Raw genomic sequence first — 16863 nt, 5'->3', positions numbered from 1 at the left:
TCCAAGATCGCCATCATCTTGAAAAACATATTTCAAACTTCTTCTCCAGTTCCACTGGTGCCATTGAGCTAAAAAGTGGTGGGAATGTTAAGGAAAGGTACCTAACAAAGTGGGTTTTTTTACCTTGTCAAAACTCTAACAAGGCAGCAAGGGAGGCCATTTTGTAACATGACTGCACAATCATGGTTTTCTTGTGCAACATCTATTTAAAAGTTCTCAGGTATCACCACTACATATTGATGCAAAAATTGCTCAAATCTATCAAATTTGAATTTAAATACATACTACATAACAATTTCATAGCATTTGTAACAATATTGTAATTAAAAAGTAAAATTTAAATAATTTAAAACTACAATCACAAGCTAGAAACAGTTCTTAATACACTAAGTACTGTACATAAGTCACTACCAAATTAAAGTTCATCACAAGAAATATTTATCTTATATATACTCCCCAATCATAGCTGTGTTCCAAACTTGTCACTCAACATTTCTCATATATAGAGGGCAGGATTAACTCCCTTTGACACAAGGGCTGTGCCTTCAAAAAGAAATCTGACTCAGATTTAGGGTTGAATGCTGTTTGAAAACTTTACTGTCAAAAAATAGGTAACACTTGTTACAGTTACCTACTTCTCACCAAAACTACCATCTGCATCAAGGAAAACAGCTTCTTAGTAAGATTACATTAAAAGTAGAAAACATAACCCTTCTCCCTACTGAAAGTTTTTGTAGTGATCAGATGACTGATAAGGCCTGTGGGCTTCTTGTTTTAATATTATGTCCAGACATTTCCTGTTTTTCTCTTCCTTGTTGTTGGCTATTTCATCCTCACATGTAAAATTATTTTTTCTCAGTGGAGGACATTTAATTATTTTCCTCAAAAGTATGATCATTAGGCCAGTTTTTAAGGGGTTATTGTCTGTAGTGCATCGCCCACAGTTAGCAACCTACACATGTATCTCTTTCACTTTTATCAACAGGACATGTAGATCTCTTCATTTTCCTGATTGAATTTCTTCACATTTTTTTAAAAGACTTATAATTTTGTTTTTCATGTTAATCTCGCATGGATACCTGTTTCCGTTTTAAACTTGGAAGTTTTCATTATGATCACATTGTGCTCTATTTGTGGTGTTTCTTTCATTTCCTGCATTCACATTTGTTAATATAGCATAAGATACTGTACTCAGATATTGGAGTCCTGGGCTCATATGGTTTTCCTATGGGACTCACTGAAAATTGGGGAACCAATTATATCTGATAAAGCAGACTCACAATTTTGGAAAATTGATTTGGACTCGCTTAAAAAATCATGTAAAACTTGCTTGAGTTGTAAGATTTTATATATCAATTGTCCTGCTCACCAGCATTATTTCTCGGGCGATACAAAAAATATTTTCTAACTTGAAACATCTTGTCTTGATAATAAAATAAGCAGGTTTTCATTTTAATAACATTATGTATACACATTTGTGTCAGTTTTGGTTACTGAAACAGTGGAAAAAATAATGTGCATATTTAAAAGAGTATAGGTATGTGCATGTGACTTGAAAGTATAGACAGTGTGAATGATGTGTGTGGAGAATGAGAGCCCTCCTGTGACAGTGTGAATGATGTGTGTGGAGAATGAGAGCCCTCCTGTGACAGTGTGAATGATATGTGTGGAGGATGAGAGCCCTCCTGTGACAGTGTGAATGATAAGTCTGGAGAATGAGAGCCCTCCTGTGACAGTGTGAATGATATGTGTGGAGAATGAGAGCCCTCCTGTGACAGTGTGAATGATAAGAGCAAGTGTGAATGATAAGTCTGGAGCAGCCCTCCTGTGACAGTGTGAACAGTCACTGTATAACCTCTGCAATTATCAAATGGGACACTTAGATTTTATTCTAAAGTGAAAAAAATACCGACACCACAGCAGAGAAAAAGAATCACTTAGAAGCGAAAACAATGTATTTCTTTAAGACTGTGTTGTTGTAATCATATTATTGGGTGTACTTGAATTTTGTTCAATAACTTGATGTTTACACTTCCGAAATATGACATAATCCTCTTTTCCCCCTTTCTTATCAGTCACTGCCAACTGTAAACTTGTTATTTCCATGCTTGTCACTTAGAAATGAAACCATCAAAGAGAAGTATTCTGAAATTGTTTTATTACAAATACATCCACACATCAAAACTCCATACACATTTAAAATCACAAATCATTCATAAGATAGTTTCACCATACATAGCACATTCATTAATGCTAGCACTATTTTTCCAATACCACCACTTTTATCTATTTCTCATATACACCTTTCTAATTTCACACACATCATATTCCAGTATCACACATTCTAGGAACATACTTTATCACTTTCTCTTCTCCAACAACTCCACACTTTCTTTTTTTCATGTATAAAGATCCAACATTAAAATTCAACAATGAAGCACTTTAACCATTGTATCTTATTTGTGATAATTTCCAACAAGCAGCTTTTAAAATCCAGTCAGGTGACATTGGGTACATGTATCTTGCATTGAATGACTGTGTCAAGACATTGAAAGTTAAGGTCACAGCAATCACTGGTGCTACAGATAGTTTTGGTGGCCCTCTATAAAAACAGATACAGCCATAACGTTGCTTTCAGAATAGCGAATCTAACATAGCTGAAGTCATAACAAGAAATTGTAGTGATGGCTTTACTTGCTATGCCAACATAACTATGATAACACTGATGCTAGGACAGGGAATGCATTCTGCTTGCTGACCACTAGTTTCTGATGTTGATGGGAAATGTAGCCCTTTATCTTGTTCTGAAAAAGTAACAAAAACTGGTACATATTTTTTGATAAATAATGATATCAATAAAGGCAGTATTCAATGATGAGAGGCCAAAAGGTCTGTGAATGTAATGCAAAACTAAATTGTGCATTAACTGCTATCCCATGTAAATAATCCTAACCAATTATTTAAAAATGAAAATAAGTCAAATTATGCTCAAAAATGTGATTTTCTTGCAAAAACCATTGTAAGTGGCATTGTGAAAAATTTGGGTCATAGAATTCATATTCAAATAAAAACACTTTCATTCATAAAGAGTATTTGATTCTACTATATCTGGGTCCAGAGAAGAAGATTTTTAATGCTTTAGTCAAATTGAAACTATACATCATCCCCTGGTGGTTAGCCAGAATTAATATCAAACTGTCAGTCTATAATTACATTTGCATAATGCTAATCAAGTTTGAATTATTTCAGATTATTTGTCATTGTAAATTTAAGAAATTGTGCTCAAGATGGGAAATGTAGGACCATGGGGAACACAAAATGAACATTTTGGTTAAGCACTAGAAGTCTATTTCACCTATGAAGAATACATATTTGATTCTACCATATCTGAATCATGAGAAGATTTTTGAGTCAATTTAATTCCTTTTGGGTCCTCAGGCCATTTTGAAATGAGGACTTTTTAACAAAGGAAAGTTTCTGCAGAATTACATTGATATTGGGATATTGGTACCAGGGGTTTTGATAAGAAGCTGAAAAGTTGTAAATTATTCATGGATGCACGACAGATGACTCATAATGATGGACAAGAGACAAATTCAATAAGTAACTTGAGACTAAATCTCGAGTGACTTAATAGAAAATGATTTGCAAAAGTGATACAATAACAGGATTTTCTTTTCAATTCCTGACAAAAGTTTAGTTACTGTCAAAGTTTGCTTTTACATGAACACTATGATAGTAGAAAAACAGAAACAAACCTCGTAGATAAGATTTGCGATGATACATGATGTTTCGTCGTCGTCAATATCTGTAACCTGCAATGATACATTTATAACTTCACAACATATTGATATCAACTCTACATCCACAGGAAACACTATGTATTATATTTTTCACATTGTATGGCACATTCTCATCATTACAAATCTGATACAATGGATAACGTAGATATTTCCTTCAAAAGCAAATTCATTATATCACAATCTACACAATCTACACAGTCTACACAGTTACCTGTGGCTCCTTCACTAGGCATCAGGTCAAAATCTCAAATGTCTGGTGTAGGAGATGGGAGACTCAGACTGATGTAATATGGCAGAATTTTAAAAAATATAGCAAGGGAGATAACTGTGCTCAACAGTGGCAATATACAACATTTGGTAGTGGGAATGGTTTAATTCACCACTAAAACAGACTGTTATGGGATTGTAAATATAATCTGAGGACAACCAACACCAGGGATGGAATGATCACAGATTTAAGAGACAAATTAAAAGTGAATGCATTGCTTCACTCCCCACTTTATGATATAGGTATACTTACCTCCATCATCCTGAGAGCTGCTGTGAAGGCTTTCACTGGTATCTGGTGAGTGTTTAGGAGCAGGTAACTGGATTATAAATTTTATTTGATGCTTCAGAAGATGTACATATATCTGTAAATGTTGTTCTAAATGATTGATTATAATAGAAACTAATTTTTCATATAAACCAGTTCTGATCGATGATTCATGAAATTTCAAAATTATTTAATTGATAGAAATCACAATATGAAATTTTCCTATTGATGATCTACCTGAAATGTTACCTGGACTTTGGGAACAAAGCAGCCCTACCCCTAGTTACATTTCTGGTAAGTTAAACAAAAACTGGAAAATATATCCATACCATTTGGTTTTAACAGTTGAATATAGAACTTGATAAAAAATCGATCAAAATACTGATTATATCCTATCATAGTGATATCAAGAAGTCAAGTTCGAAAGACAAGGATCATGAACATACACATTCTTGGAAGCAAAAAAAAAAGGCTTTGATATATTCAGTAACCTAGTTCCTCTCATCTAGTTGATGTGACTAATTGTCAGAAAAACACCAGCTTTTTATACTTACATTTTCTTAAAGAGATTTCTGTATGTAATGATCTTGAGTTTCTCCAGAATGAGAAAAATGCCACACTTGATAAAGAAAGCTTCATTCTTCTCCAATGCTTCATTCAGCAGCAACAGATTTCCAGAACTAAAACATGAAATAAAAGTGGCAGTTAATAACACTAACCACTCGAAGTGTGTTTTTTCACATTCTGATAAATATTTTTAGGAATGTCAGTATACATATTATGTGCATGGTTTTTCAAATTTTGATAAAGGATTTTCAGGAAAATCTACTATGGATAAATACTGAATTGTCTTTTTTGACATGCCATTATAAGATTTTCCAGGAATATCTACTGTGTACATATTGTATGTATTTTATTTTTTTTCTTAACATTTCAATATAAGATTTTACACAAAAGTCTACTGTGTATATGTACAATGTATTATATGTATGGGTGGGTTTTTTTGACATTCCAATGTAAGATTTCCAGGAACGTCTAATGTGTACATATTGTATGTATGTCTTGAGGACTTTCCAAAGTGAAATTTTCAACGGAAGTCTGATATTTTGGATAAGTCAAATACATTCTGCAAATTTTTTTTCCAGATAAAAAGATTTCAATAATAAGTTTTTCATGTTGGACATAGCAAGCATCTTTAGATCGGAAAAATATGTGACATCTGACATGTGAAGGAGGAATTAACCACTAAGAGTTATATGAGATTATTGACAAGAAACAAGGGAGCCTGGGCCTTACTGTGTACTGTGTATGTCCTCATACATGTATTTGACAATATATTCTATTTTCAAAAATTGTGACCCTGACCTTCACTGTTCACATATACACATCTAGAGACAGGTTAAAATGTCACTATAAGGATGCAAACAAGTCTATGTACAACAGTATTTTAAATGTTTAAAACCTTCACATTCTGAAACAACCTCCATATTTAAAAGTTTTCCAAACTATTGAAGAATTTATCGGGTATTATTAATAAGATTTTTAATTGAAAAATAAAATAAAAATCCTTATTTCCAACATTTTCTTAATTTTGAAATTGAAAATTTTGATGACATGGCCTATCTCTGTTTCTGTTCTACTGTCTCTTACCTGACAGCCTTTGCTACATCGTAGAACTGCATCAGATCATATTTCTGTAACAGGGATTGTTTTGGCATGTGACCCTGAATGAGAAAAATAAAGAGTTATTGTAGTGATTTCTTTTACTACAACACCAATCATATCTGTGCTGGAAAACTTAATACTATAATCATCATTTGATAAGCCAAATGGGTCGACCTACAATTCTGGGCTCAAAGACAATGAAATAACATTTTTGTATAATTATATTGAGATATGAAAGAGCTTATATTTCAATAAGAATTGTTGAATACATAACTGAGCATATTACATAATCTTCAATTTCAAAGATATCATTCAAATGAAACCTATAACTTATACAAACACCTTTGAGACTGTATTGACAATATCACCAAAAATGGCCAGAATCAGTCTAGTAAGTTGGAAGGATAATACCAAGCAAGTTAACATGGTAAGAACATCATCATCTAATTTTCTATGTAGATGTGCTTTACAACAAGAACAGTTTAAGAAAAAATCAAGCACTCAACATAACAAAACGTTGAAATACTGTTCATTTTTCTTGGCTTTTGTTTTTGAAGGAAATTACTTTTGACTTTTATGGAGAACATATTTAGTGGATGCTGTTCAATTCTAGATCTGTCCCTTTCCTGTTTGAGACTCTTTGTAATGACTGTATGAATCAAACACACATCACCTATACTTGTAGTTTCGATGTGATAATACATACCAATGCAATCATTACCAGATTCTGTTTTCACAATGTCACATCTTTGTGTATACCACAGCTTGTAGCAGTAACACTCATGTAATCTGAGAAAATAACTGACATATGAGCTCTACTGAAAAACCCACTTTAGTCATGCTGCTGCTCCTTCACCATAGTGAGGTCAAAACCAGCCAGATAAAATATCAATAGTGTCCGAAAAAGTCTGATTACAGAAGGGAGATAACTCTCCTAAACTGTAAATGCTATTTGGTTTGTCTACAATGTTCATTAATAAAATTGCCGAGGGTTAGACAACTAAGAATATCACCCCAAGGGTTAGAGATTTCTCCATCACACCCTCAAGGTAGGGGATGATTTTTTTTCTCCCATCTTACTTTTTCTCAGAGAGCCTTAGCTTCAATGATAGTAATTATGTAAACAAACAGGTAAAAATACTGTTCATATGCAGCAGACGACGTGTGTAGAAGTAGTTCCGGTTCACTTCCAGTGCAGGCGCTATCTGTTATACCATAGGGGTTGACAGAGAAATCTTGAACAAGTAAAACAGGTGACAAGCCTGTGAATGATGGGAGAAATTAACATCAATTATTACATTCTACGATCTTTGGTGTGTATCAGTCCACTTGTACGTTAGGCTTCCGGCTGTTGACATTGCCTGATTCCTTCCAAAAAGTATTTATCTAATACAATGGCTGTCAGAGACAGGTTATGCTCCTTGAAAGGGACAAAATTTAAGTACAAAAAATAACAAAGGGCAATTAGAGAGATATGATTCTGGTGCACTACCCTCCTATTTGTTAAGATCTACTTAGGAAGTTTCCTGTTTATACCTTGTATGGTTTTAGCAGTGACTATATGCTCTCCCTCTGGGGAGCATAAAAACTTTGCGAGAGGAAATATTTATAATTGTATTTCCCATTAATAAAGAGACCACTGTAGAATATACCTACCAACAACATCTTCACAGGTAACAAGTATATTAAAGTCATTCTCTTGTTTTTCTTGCTGGCTCGATGGCAACGCTCAAAAGCATAGGAAAGGAACTCATCCGCTGCAACAGACAAAAATTAATGTTTTTGATTTTATACATACATGTACAAAATAAAACATGTGTACATGATAAAGGACACAAGGAGCTTCACACAGTGCCCCATACATTGAAATGTAATGTTAGTTCTAGTAAGCAACATAAATAATCGAGAAACACCATACCACAACAGGAACAATGGTATGTAACAAAACTTACTGTTAATAAATATCAGCATTTTCAGTAACGAACAAAAATTATGTCCCCCTCACCCACCCTTTTGCTGATTTTCACAAAATATGACTGAAGACAATAAATTGCTTTATAGGACAACAGCTGGTTGGACTTTCTTGTACACAATTTTGTATAACAAAAGCATAATCCATTGTTTGATACCAGGTATAGAAAAATATGTGTGTTTAGCAATTAAGAGAAATCAATTGAAAGTAAAGGATCATAAAGATGACAAAACAGCAGTGAAGCAGTTAGTTACTGCAAGAAAATTAACCTGTATTTCCCCGAGGGTATAATATGCATGTAAGCAATCTAAAGACTTACCACTCTTGAAATCACTATCAAACATAGCCTTCCTTCCCACATAGTATCTACAAAATAAAAGTCTCTCATTATTGATGAGCAATCACCATCATTATACAAAGTTCAAGGTAGAACTAAAGGGGTTGGTAAAGTGCCAATGTCATTAGATCTAACATCCTATTGATGATTGCCAACTGAGAGCTGGTTTAGAAATCCTAGATACTGGAGTGTATACATACATGTGCTATATTAAAGCTAAATTCATCCCAGAAACAACATACCACTTCTTAGTCAAGGTGGACATATCACTGGACAAGGAAATAAATTTGGTTTATGATTTTACTGAACAGCAATATACAGCATCGTCAACTTGTATTGGATGACTGGACCATCTGTCACCAGAAGGTGAAATGGTAGTTATAGTAAGGACAATTTACACAGAGTTCTGGTTTGGATAACTAAATAAATACTGTTCAGAAGACCAAGGTCAGTGGAAGTTAGGATAAAAGAGAATATTTCACTTACTTCAGGGAAGTTCAAAGCAGTAAGTCATATATATTTTCAAGAAGGGAGGGGGTGGGGGGGGGGGGTAATTTTTCTTCATAATGTTGAATAACATGACAGCTTGACTCTTACAATATTAAAAAAAGTTCTGCAAAACATTCTTTCTCTAAAAAGCTATGCCTACAGGACATGACAGTAGGACATCTTGATTGTGATTGAAATATCATACTCTACTCTAAGGGTTGTTCCAAAATTATCTGTGTGGGTGGGGTGGGACCTCAGAGACCTCAATACCCATCAAATATCAAAATATACGTGTATACAGTTTAAAGAATAACAGAAAAATGGTGGTTACCCCATCACCCATCAAGTTATAATACAACTACCTGCCATCCCTCCCATACACTGAGATAATTTTGGAACAGCCCTAACTTCATTATGATATTTTATACTTTACTGGGAATCATTTTAAGATATCCAAACTTTCCATCAACTAACTTTTGTATGTTACAATAAAATCATAATCTTTACCTTAACTCAAAGCTGACATCCAACTTTCCTTGAAAATCTCAAATGACCAGATGATTATAGTTTTTGCAGTACTTCAGACTAGATCCAATACATGCATTTGCTAGTTAACAGAGTTGGTTATATTTAACCATATTTACAGGATTTTACACAGAAATATCATTATTGTCCTGTAATAAGCCTACGTCTCAAATTTGAATCAGGGTGATATGTTAGCCTTTGGCTTTGTTGCAGGATGAACTCTGCACAACTACATTAATACCTCATTAATCACTCCACACATGTAATGGTAGGTGACTATGTAAGAGAGAGGGAAATTCTTCAATCAAGCTAGGCTATTATGTGATTTGTTCATAGAAAGGAAACCTTTCGATTAATACTTGTAGGTGACTTGTTGTGAGAGAGGGAACCTGCACTATCAAACTGTACCTGTAAGTGACTTGTTGGGAGAGAGGAAACCTGTCTTTGATGGGTAAACTGTCTATGGCACGCACTAATGGCTTACACAAATGAAGTTTGTTTATCTGCAAAAAATATTCAAAATATTTTAAATATACCAAAATGCAACATCATCTAAATTAATGGATAGGTTTTATGGAATCTCAGCATAGTCAATAAATATTTTTACTAATATTTTACAAGAGTCTGAACAATTCCATGGGAATTTCCTTAATTTAAGTTATCTTTACAACACAAATAATGAATAGTACTGTCTCTAAACAGCCTCATATCTCGGTTCAGGTTACTATCCCTTACACTTAATGACAATATCAGTTCCTGATGTCACAACTGTACTCTTGAGCCACATGATGTAACTTTGACAAAAAATTCTAATTTACATGAAAAATCACTAAAACTGACCTTGAAATATATCTTAAATAACTGGTTCACTAGATTCAGCATTCCCCACTTTTTTGTGTCCTCAACTGAAGCTCGGCTGAAAAACAGAGATACTGTAAACATAAATATACAAACATCAATAGCATTAAAATCAGCTCAATGCCATGACAGAATTTAAAATCTAATGTACAAACTATTCTAATCCAAATAAAAAGCAAAATATCAGAAATTTTGTTCTTAAGTTCTTAATTTTTCTCAGCATTTTTCAGCACAACTACTATCTTCCTTTGTTTTTGTTAAATTGACTTTCAAAATTTCTGGGAGAGCTCTCTTCTGTTCATCTGGAATCAAACAAAAGCCTTTCAAAACATTAACTGAGTAATATTAAAAAAACATGAATAAAAGGTAAATAAATACAGTCCCGAACCAAAACACTGCCTCATCAATTTGAGCTCATACATTAAAATTTCCCATGACTAGTAGTGAAGGAAATAAGAGCAACGAAAATAATTTTCTTTGATATAGGTCAGAGGTCAAAATATAGGCCAGAGTGATCACTTTTGATACACAATGACAGTACAAGGCAGAAGATAAAGCCTGAATAAGCAGGAGGATAGAAAGACAGAAGGATGTGTTAACACAATGCAAAACTATGGTTAATCCCAACCCAGCCCCCTCACTGCATCCCAAACCCTGTTCCTGATGGGGACTAATAATGAAAGCAAAATCATATAAATTGGAAAAATATGAAGAAAATCCATGAAAAGATGTATGATTTTCATTTGATTAAGAAAAAAGTAGATAGAAATTCAACTTCCGAGATGAAACCTACTTATCACTTGCACACACTCTGAAGCATGACATCAAGAGTTCAGCTGACTTCTCCAGTCTCTCACCAGGTTTTCCTTTTCCTTTCTTTGCAGCTTGAAGGTCTGCCTAGATGTAAAATATTATGACTAGGTTCTTAATCTTAGTCTGAAAAATGATTTTTACAGGAAAAGTACATTTAATAAAGTTATTTGTATAGGTATGAATACATTTGCTTTTGAAATATAAAAGTTAAGAGTCAAGTAAAGTATTTTCCTCATTTAATGGTACAAGGATGAGAAAGAAGGGAGACAATCTAAGTCACCTTCAAAACGGATGATTTATTAATTAAAGTGTATGTACCATTCTTGTTAATTTCCTATCAAACTTACACTGTTAGCAAACAGCCTGAGATCAAGACAGACAGAAAACATGATAGAAAGCGGCCAATTCTCCTCTTTCACACTTTGAAACAGTTTGACGAATGCTGTAAAGGAATTAAGGAAAAGTCTTTTCAGGAAAGTGACACGGCTGTTAAGTCTTATAACATGGCAATTCTTAGTGAAGGCCGAGATTTCCATATTGATGATAGAATCAAACTGTATCTTAATTAAATGCAAGTACATTGCCTGAAATTTGCCTGAAATATATTCATAATTTACGTAAAAAAAAATCTGTTGAATATGGATGGATTTGATGAAAACAAGCTAGTGCACAGAATTGCTCTCATTGAAGAAACTAGTGATACAAGATCTCCAACAATGGCATCTCAAGGTATTGATAAAATTCAGTAGAGGATTTGTAACTAAAGATAAAATATTTCTGATGTGACATGTCATGATACAAGATGCTTTCAGAGGCTTTTCCACCAACCAATGGTTCAAATAAATCCTCTATGTACATCTACTACACAAATGCAAAAGTTAATATGAAAATGAAATATACAAATAACATTGGGAAAGAAGAAATCTTGAGGTTAATTTCTCTCTAAAATTTGATAAACAGCAAAAAATAGGCCAATACATTATATTCTTAATTCATCAGCACTATACTTTGATGCAAATATAAATTTGAATGGATTTTGAATGGAAAAACAGCAAAGGACAGAATAAAGAGAAAGCATTGATTTGGAAATTTCTCATGGTACAAAATCATGGACTGTCCCTACTTTTATAAGTAGGAAGTACAATTAAGTGTTATCCTGTTGGAGAAGGTGTACCTTCCTCTCAAAGCCTGATTTGACACTGCTTGTTAGTATTGTTTTTCTGAGAGAATCCATATGGGATACAGAATACCCAGTATGTTTTATATGAAAAGGATATTGTACCACCACAGACTGGCAACCATAGGCTTCAATAAAGTCATGATTTGACACTGCCCAGCAACATCTGAAAATATACACACAATGACAAATGCATTTATCCAATTATCACATTCATGTAGAGTATTATTGAAGTCATGTAGAAAATTAACAAACAGGGCCAATGTATACTGTGATGATCATCACTGACCGATTCAGGGAAAAATAAATTCATCAAGATGTCAGATAAATACAAACTTTTAGTTAATTCTCAATGAAATTCATTTGTTTAATATTGTTTATAAACTATGAGTTAACTGTATTTTCTATACTACAAAAGTGAACTCATGTTCTTCAGTGATAAATCTTCATGGAAGGCTGTTGTCCTGCACTCACAGAATTCTTATGGGAGTCCAGAATTTCCGCAAAGACTTAAATTTTACAATATTGGACCCATTGTTTTAGCAATAAAAATGAAAAGTACTCATCAACATAATTGTAAACTGATCACTGGTTCATGATCATTTTTACCATTCACATGTGCTGACTTTCATTTGTTTTTATGTAGCTTCTAATAATATGAATATACTGCATGAAATTTACAGCCCAAATCAGCATATCTAAATTCTTGTATTGCTATATATGGAAACATGATTTTGTATATCCAGGTACTAGAAATACCTAAGTACATATTTTTGACACAAAAATTATTACAGACACCAACACAAGTACAATTCAACCTTAACTGTAACATTAACAAAATTACTGATGCTTAAGGGGTCTACAATTTTCATTTGGATGTAAACGAAGATAAAGAATGACTTACCGTAAATGGGCAGCAATGAGCTCATCACATGGGGGATCAAACACTCGTTGAACAGTTGACTCAGGATGTTCCATCTGGAGGCGTGGGTTAGCGATGTGAGGATGGTTAAAGGAAAGTAACTCCTGTCAACAGCATATTTCAGTTAAACTTTGAACAATTTCATTTTTTTAATCACAAATTCTGTTTTTTCATATAAATGATTATAGCAAGAGCTAAGTACTGTAATTGGCTACTAAACTTGAGTTTTTGAAACTACTTTTATATTGATTAATTATAATAATGATATTTTCTCTGATTCCATAGGCAGTTTATAAACCAAGAGGATATAGCACATAGATGTAAGTCTATTCTATATTGAGATAGAAACTAATGATATTTGAAAAGGTAGACTGACTCATTAGTCTCTCCTAGGACTAAATCAGGTCATTATTGACAAATAACTTACTGCACACACAACACCATCCTTCTCTGAAAGTGCATCATCCATCTGAAATAGACAGGTTTATATCTTCATATTTTTCATTTTTTTTTTCACAAAAAATGGGTGTAGGGATGTGGATGGTTGGTGACTTTTTCTTAATGCATAGAAAAATATTTTATATGCTCGGGTAACAGGTGTTTTTCATTCTAATCAGATACTTATACATTGTACCTGCATATAGAATTATACAGATTAACAATACCAACAATAGCTCAGCCTGTAGAATGAGTGTCCATGTAAAAGCAATCTTTGCAAGTGAAGACAAAAGCGTGTGGTTCAATCTCTATCCATTAGGATGCTGGTCAGTCAATCTCTTACTTGTCATAAGTATCTCGTCAAGTAAATCTCTTTCATTGTTGGAATATTTCAATGTTAATTTTCAAAATTTTAAATTTAAGGTTTAAGAAACATGCAGAATTGAAATACACAATTTAGAGCAAAAAACTACCCCAAAATTAGGGGGGAGGGGTCAATAGGTATGGGCCTTCTGCATGATGGTCAGTGATGTAGCCACCAGTAGCTACTGGAATCTCAGAGACAAAGGAGACAGAGACATACAAGACATATGACTTGGCACAAAAATAAGATATAATATATACATTGTTAGTTCATAATAAAGAGACGCAATTATTAAACAATACCTATATATAACATGTTGCATCACCTGGTCAAAAGGAAGGAGAAAGGGTAACATGTTCACACTAACCTTACTACTGTAATAGTATTATCTATTTGTTATTTCAATGCCTCTGTTAGACTTACTAGTCTTACTATCAAATGATTAATCTAAATAGAAGATCCCCCTGTAGCAGAACAGTTTATTGCGACTAATATTTTGCCATGGTAACATATACCCCCCCTCCCGTTTCCTGGGTTTACAACAATGCTTGCGATAATAATGCTCAGTGTAATTCTTGAGTCTGTACATGCAAATTGGTGCCGATATGAAAGAAAAGCAAAAACATAATTATTCCTTTATACAGCCCTAACAGAAATTGAACCCCAGTCTCTGGCTTGATGGCTACAGCTCTACCAACTGATCCACTGTAGCCTGATCAATCGGCTGTGTGAATGAGACCCTATCTTACACTTGGTACAAGCCACACTGACCGCCTCCTTTCACACTACCCCCACTAATCTAGAGATTTCCTAAACCTTAATCCAAGATCTATATTTTAAATACCACAAATAATCATAACCTGTAGCCTTCACTTTGACTGATCATGATTTTATGTGGCAAATTATGTCAACCTATATAATTTTCCCATTTGCTACATCAAAGGCGTACACAGCCGACCTGAGGCCTATTATTTCATATTAGTTTTTAGATGCAAAACCAAAAGTAATGAGAGAGACAGACAGACAGAAAAACATTTTGCAAATGAACAAGGAAAATTCACATTCCTGTCCTGTACAATGTTAGGAATCAAATCCGGGTCTCCGGATTGATCTTCATGGCTCTAACAACATGTACATGTACAAACCACACGACCAGCTCCTTTTCCCCAATTCTAAATTATATAATCCATGGACATAATGCAGTTTTAATAACTAAATCTAAACACGATATATTCCGATCATGGACGTATGCGTACGATACTTTATCCTACAATTGCCGGAATACATCTGCAACATCTGATTGCTGTATTCGGCAATAATGGAAAACAACTGTACAGTAGCATGTGCAGTAATTTGACAGAATTACATGTTTCCGTACGGAGCAATTATTTGGAGTCCGTCATCAGGCAAAATTCAGCTTAATGTTCATGTCACGTAAACACAGATTGAACAAAACAGTTTCAATAGTCTGACTTTCAATATAAATAAATGCATGGCCAGTGTCTTGAAATTTAGGTTGAATTTTGGCCAGGGTGAAGAAAGAGAAAAGTGACAAGAAAGAGACTGACGATGTATTCTCACAATCTCAGTCGATGTCTCCATACTAGGTACCATTCCCTGATCTAGGTCTCTGGGAACATTGACACAAACATTTCATTGAACTTACAGACTGCAGATATTGATTTGGTGTCCAGTGTGCCATAATGACGGAAATTTGTTCTTGCAACCGAAATAAAAATGTTAGTTAGCAGGCAATTTCAAAATTTCCTTCCATTTCAACAATAACCGGAAGTCGCACATGTAAACCAGGGTGATTCTAGTTATGGACACGACACGCGGTAGAATCCGGAAGAGTGTTCACATTTGAATAGTTCTGAGTAAGATATTATAAAAGATAGTAGCAAATGAAATAACAACTTCAGTTTAACTACCGTAAGTACAAACAACTAAGTACTATTGAAACCAAAGTGTAGATAAAGTTGAAAGAAATAAGTAGAATCAACCTGATATTGTTTTTAAATGTAATCATTTAATTTTAAACCCATTAATTGTATATATAGAAGCAATATAAAAAAATCAAAATGATATTACACAGCTTTATCGAAATAAATGAGAACATGGAAAGGAAAGTTTAGGAGAAATTATAAGTGAAAAGTAAAACGACTTAGAAATATGTATTCTCAATATTCAAATTTAAAGATTCTTTCTAAAATTTAGTTGTTTTCAATAAACCGTTCGTCATTTGAACGAATTAAGAAAACAAATACAGTTTTTGTCCATCAACTTATCATGCTTTTTTCATGAATGTTATATGATTTATTGATATGAAACCAACACAGACCTATATGCCATTGACAATGAATCCTTAACCACTGCCTGTTACGAGGATTACATTTACACCATGTTATGGTCGTTGCGGGGGGCTCATGGTCGATAATGGCCGTCCTTATCGGCACAGGCTCGTGTGGTGAACGACTACGTTGTGTATGTTAAAAGGGAGACAATTTTTCGCATGCATGGACAAGCCAAGTCCAGCAGACATTCTATACCGAACCAAGAACACTAAGTGGAAGGCATAAGGGGACGAGAAATCGAAAGAAATATGTACTCACGAGATAATGGAGTCCAACACAGGAGAAACAAAGGAAAACCAACAACCCCTCACAGAAACGTTAGTATTGGAAGGAGATAGTAAGAACAGCCGTGAAAATCATAGACGAATGGGACAACTTCTTGAAACAGCTAGCAACTACTGAAACGCCACACCTTAACAAGTTACACAACCAACATTTACAGGACGAACTCATCCTGATAGCAAATATTCTGTCCAAAAAACCTACTCCACAGCTGAGGATGACAAACAAAAATGCTACAAACGCAGTGAAATCGATAAGCCTCGGTAAAAGCTCCATGTGCGCTTTGGACTCAAAGTAGCACATTTTAAATTTTATAGGGATACATTACG

At 34.0% G+C, this 16863-nt stretch overlaps 1 protein-coding gene across 1 annotated transcript; it reads right to left on the bottom strand.

Moving 5' to 3' along the window:
• Positions 1-2141: 2141 nt before the first annotated feature.
• Positions 2142-15665, bottom strand: LOC132544325 (PCI domain-containing protein 2-like). The gene is made up of 15 exons (XM_060207905.1): positions 15565-15665; positions 13524-13565; positions 13079-13200; positions 12275-12340; positions 11345-11441; positions 10978-11081; positions 10167-10242; positions 9735-9829; positions 8295-8341; positions 7660-7760; positions 5989-6062; positions 4893-5018; positions 4324-4390; positions 3759-3815; positions 2142-2804 (listed from the first exon to the last, which is right to left on the bottom strand). Exons 1-15 carry the CDS (start codon positions 15598-15600, stop codon positions 2712-2714), a joined length of 1203 nt encoding a protein of 400 aa, XP_060063888.1. The 5' UTR covers positions 15601-15665; the 3' UTR covers positions 2142-2711.
• Positions 15666-16863: the final 1198 nt, after the last annotated feature.

The sequence above is a fragment of the Ylistrum balloti genome, unplaced genomic scaffold, assembly GCF_031769215.1.
Source record: "Ylistrum balloti isolate Yb309-2 unplaced genomic scaffold, AGI_CSIRO_Ybal_v1 Utg369790, whole genome shotgun sequence".
NCBI lineage: Eukaryota > Metazoa > Mollusca > Bivalvia > Pectinida > Pectinidae > Ylistrum > Ylistrum balloti.
The sequence above is the reverse complement of the archived record's forward strand: the minus strand, read 5'-3'. Positions and strand labels throughout refer to the sequence as shown.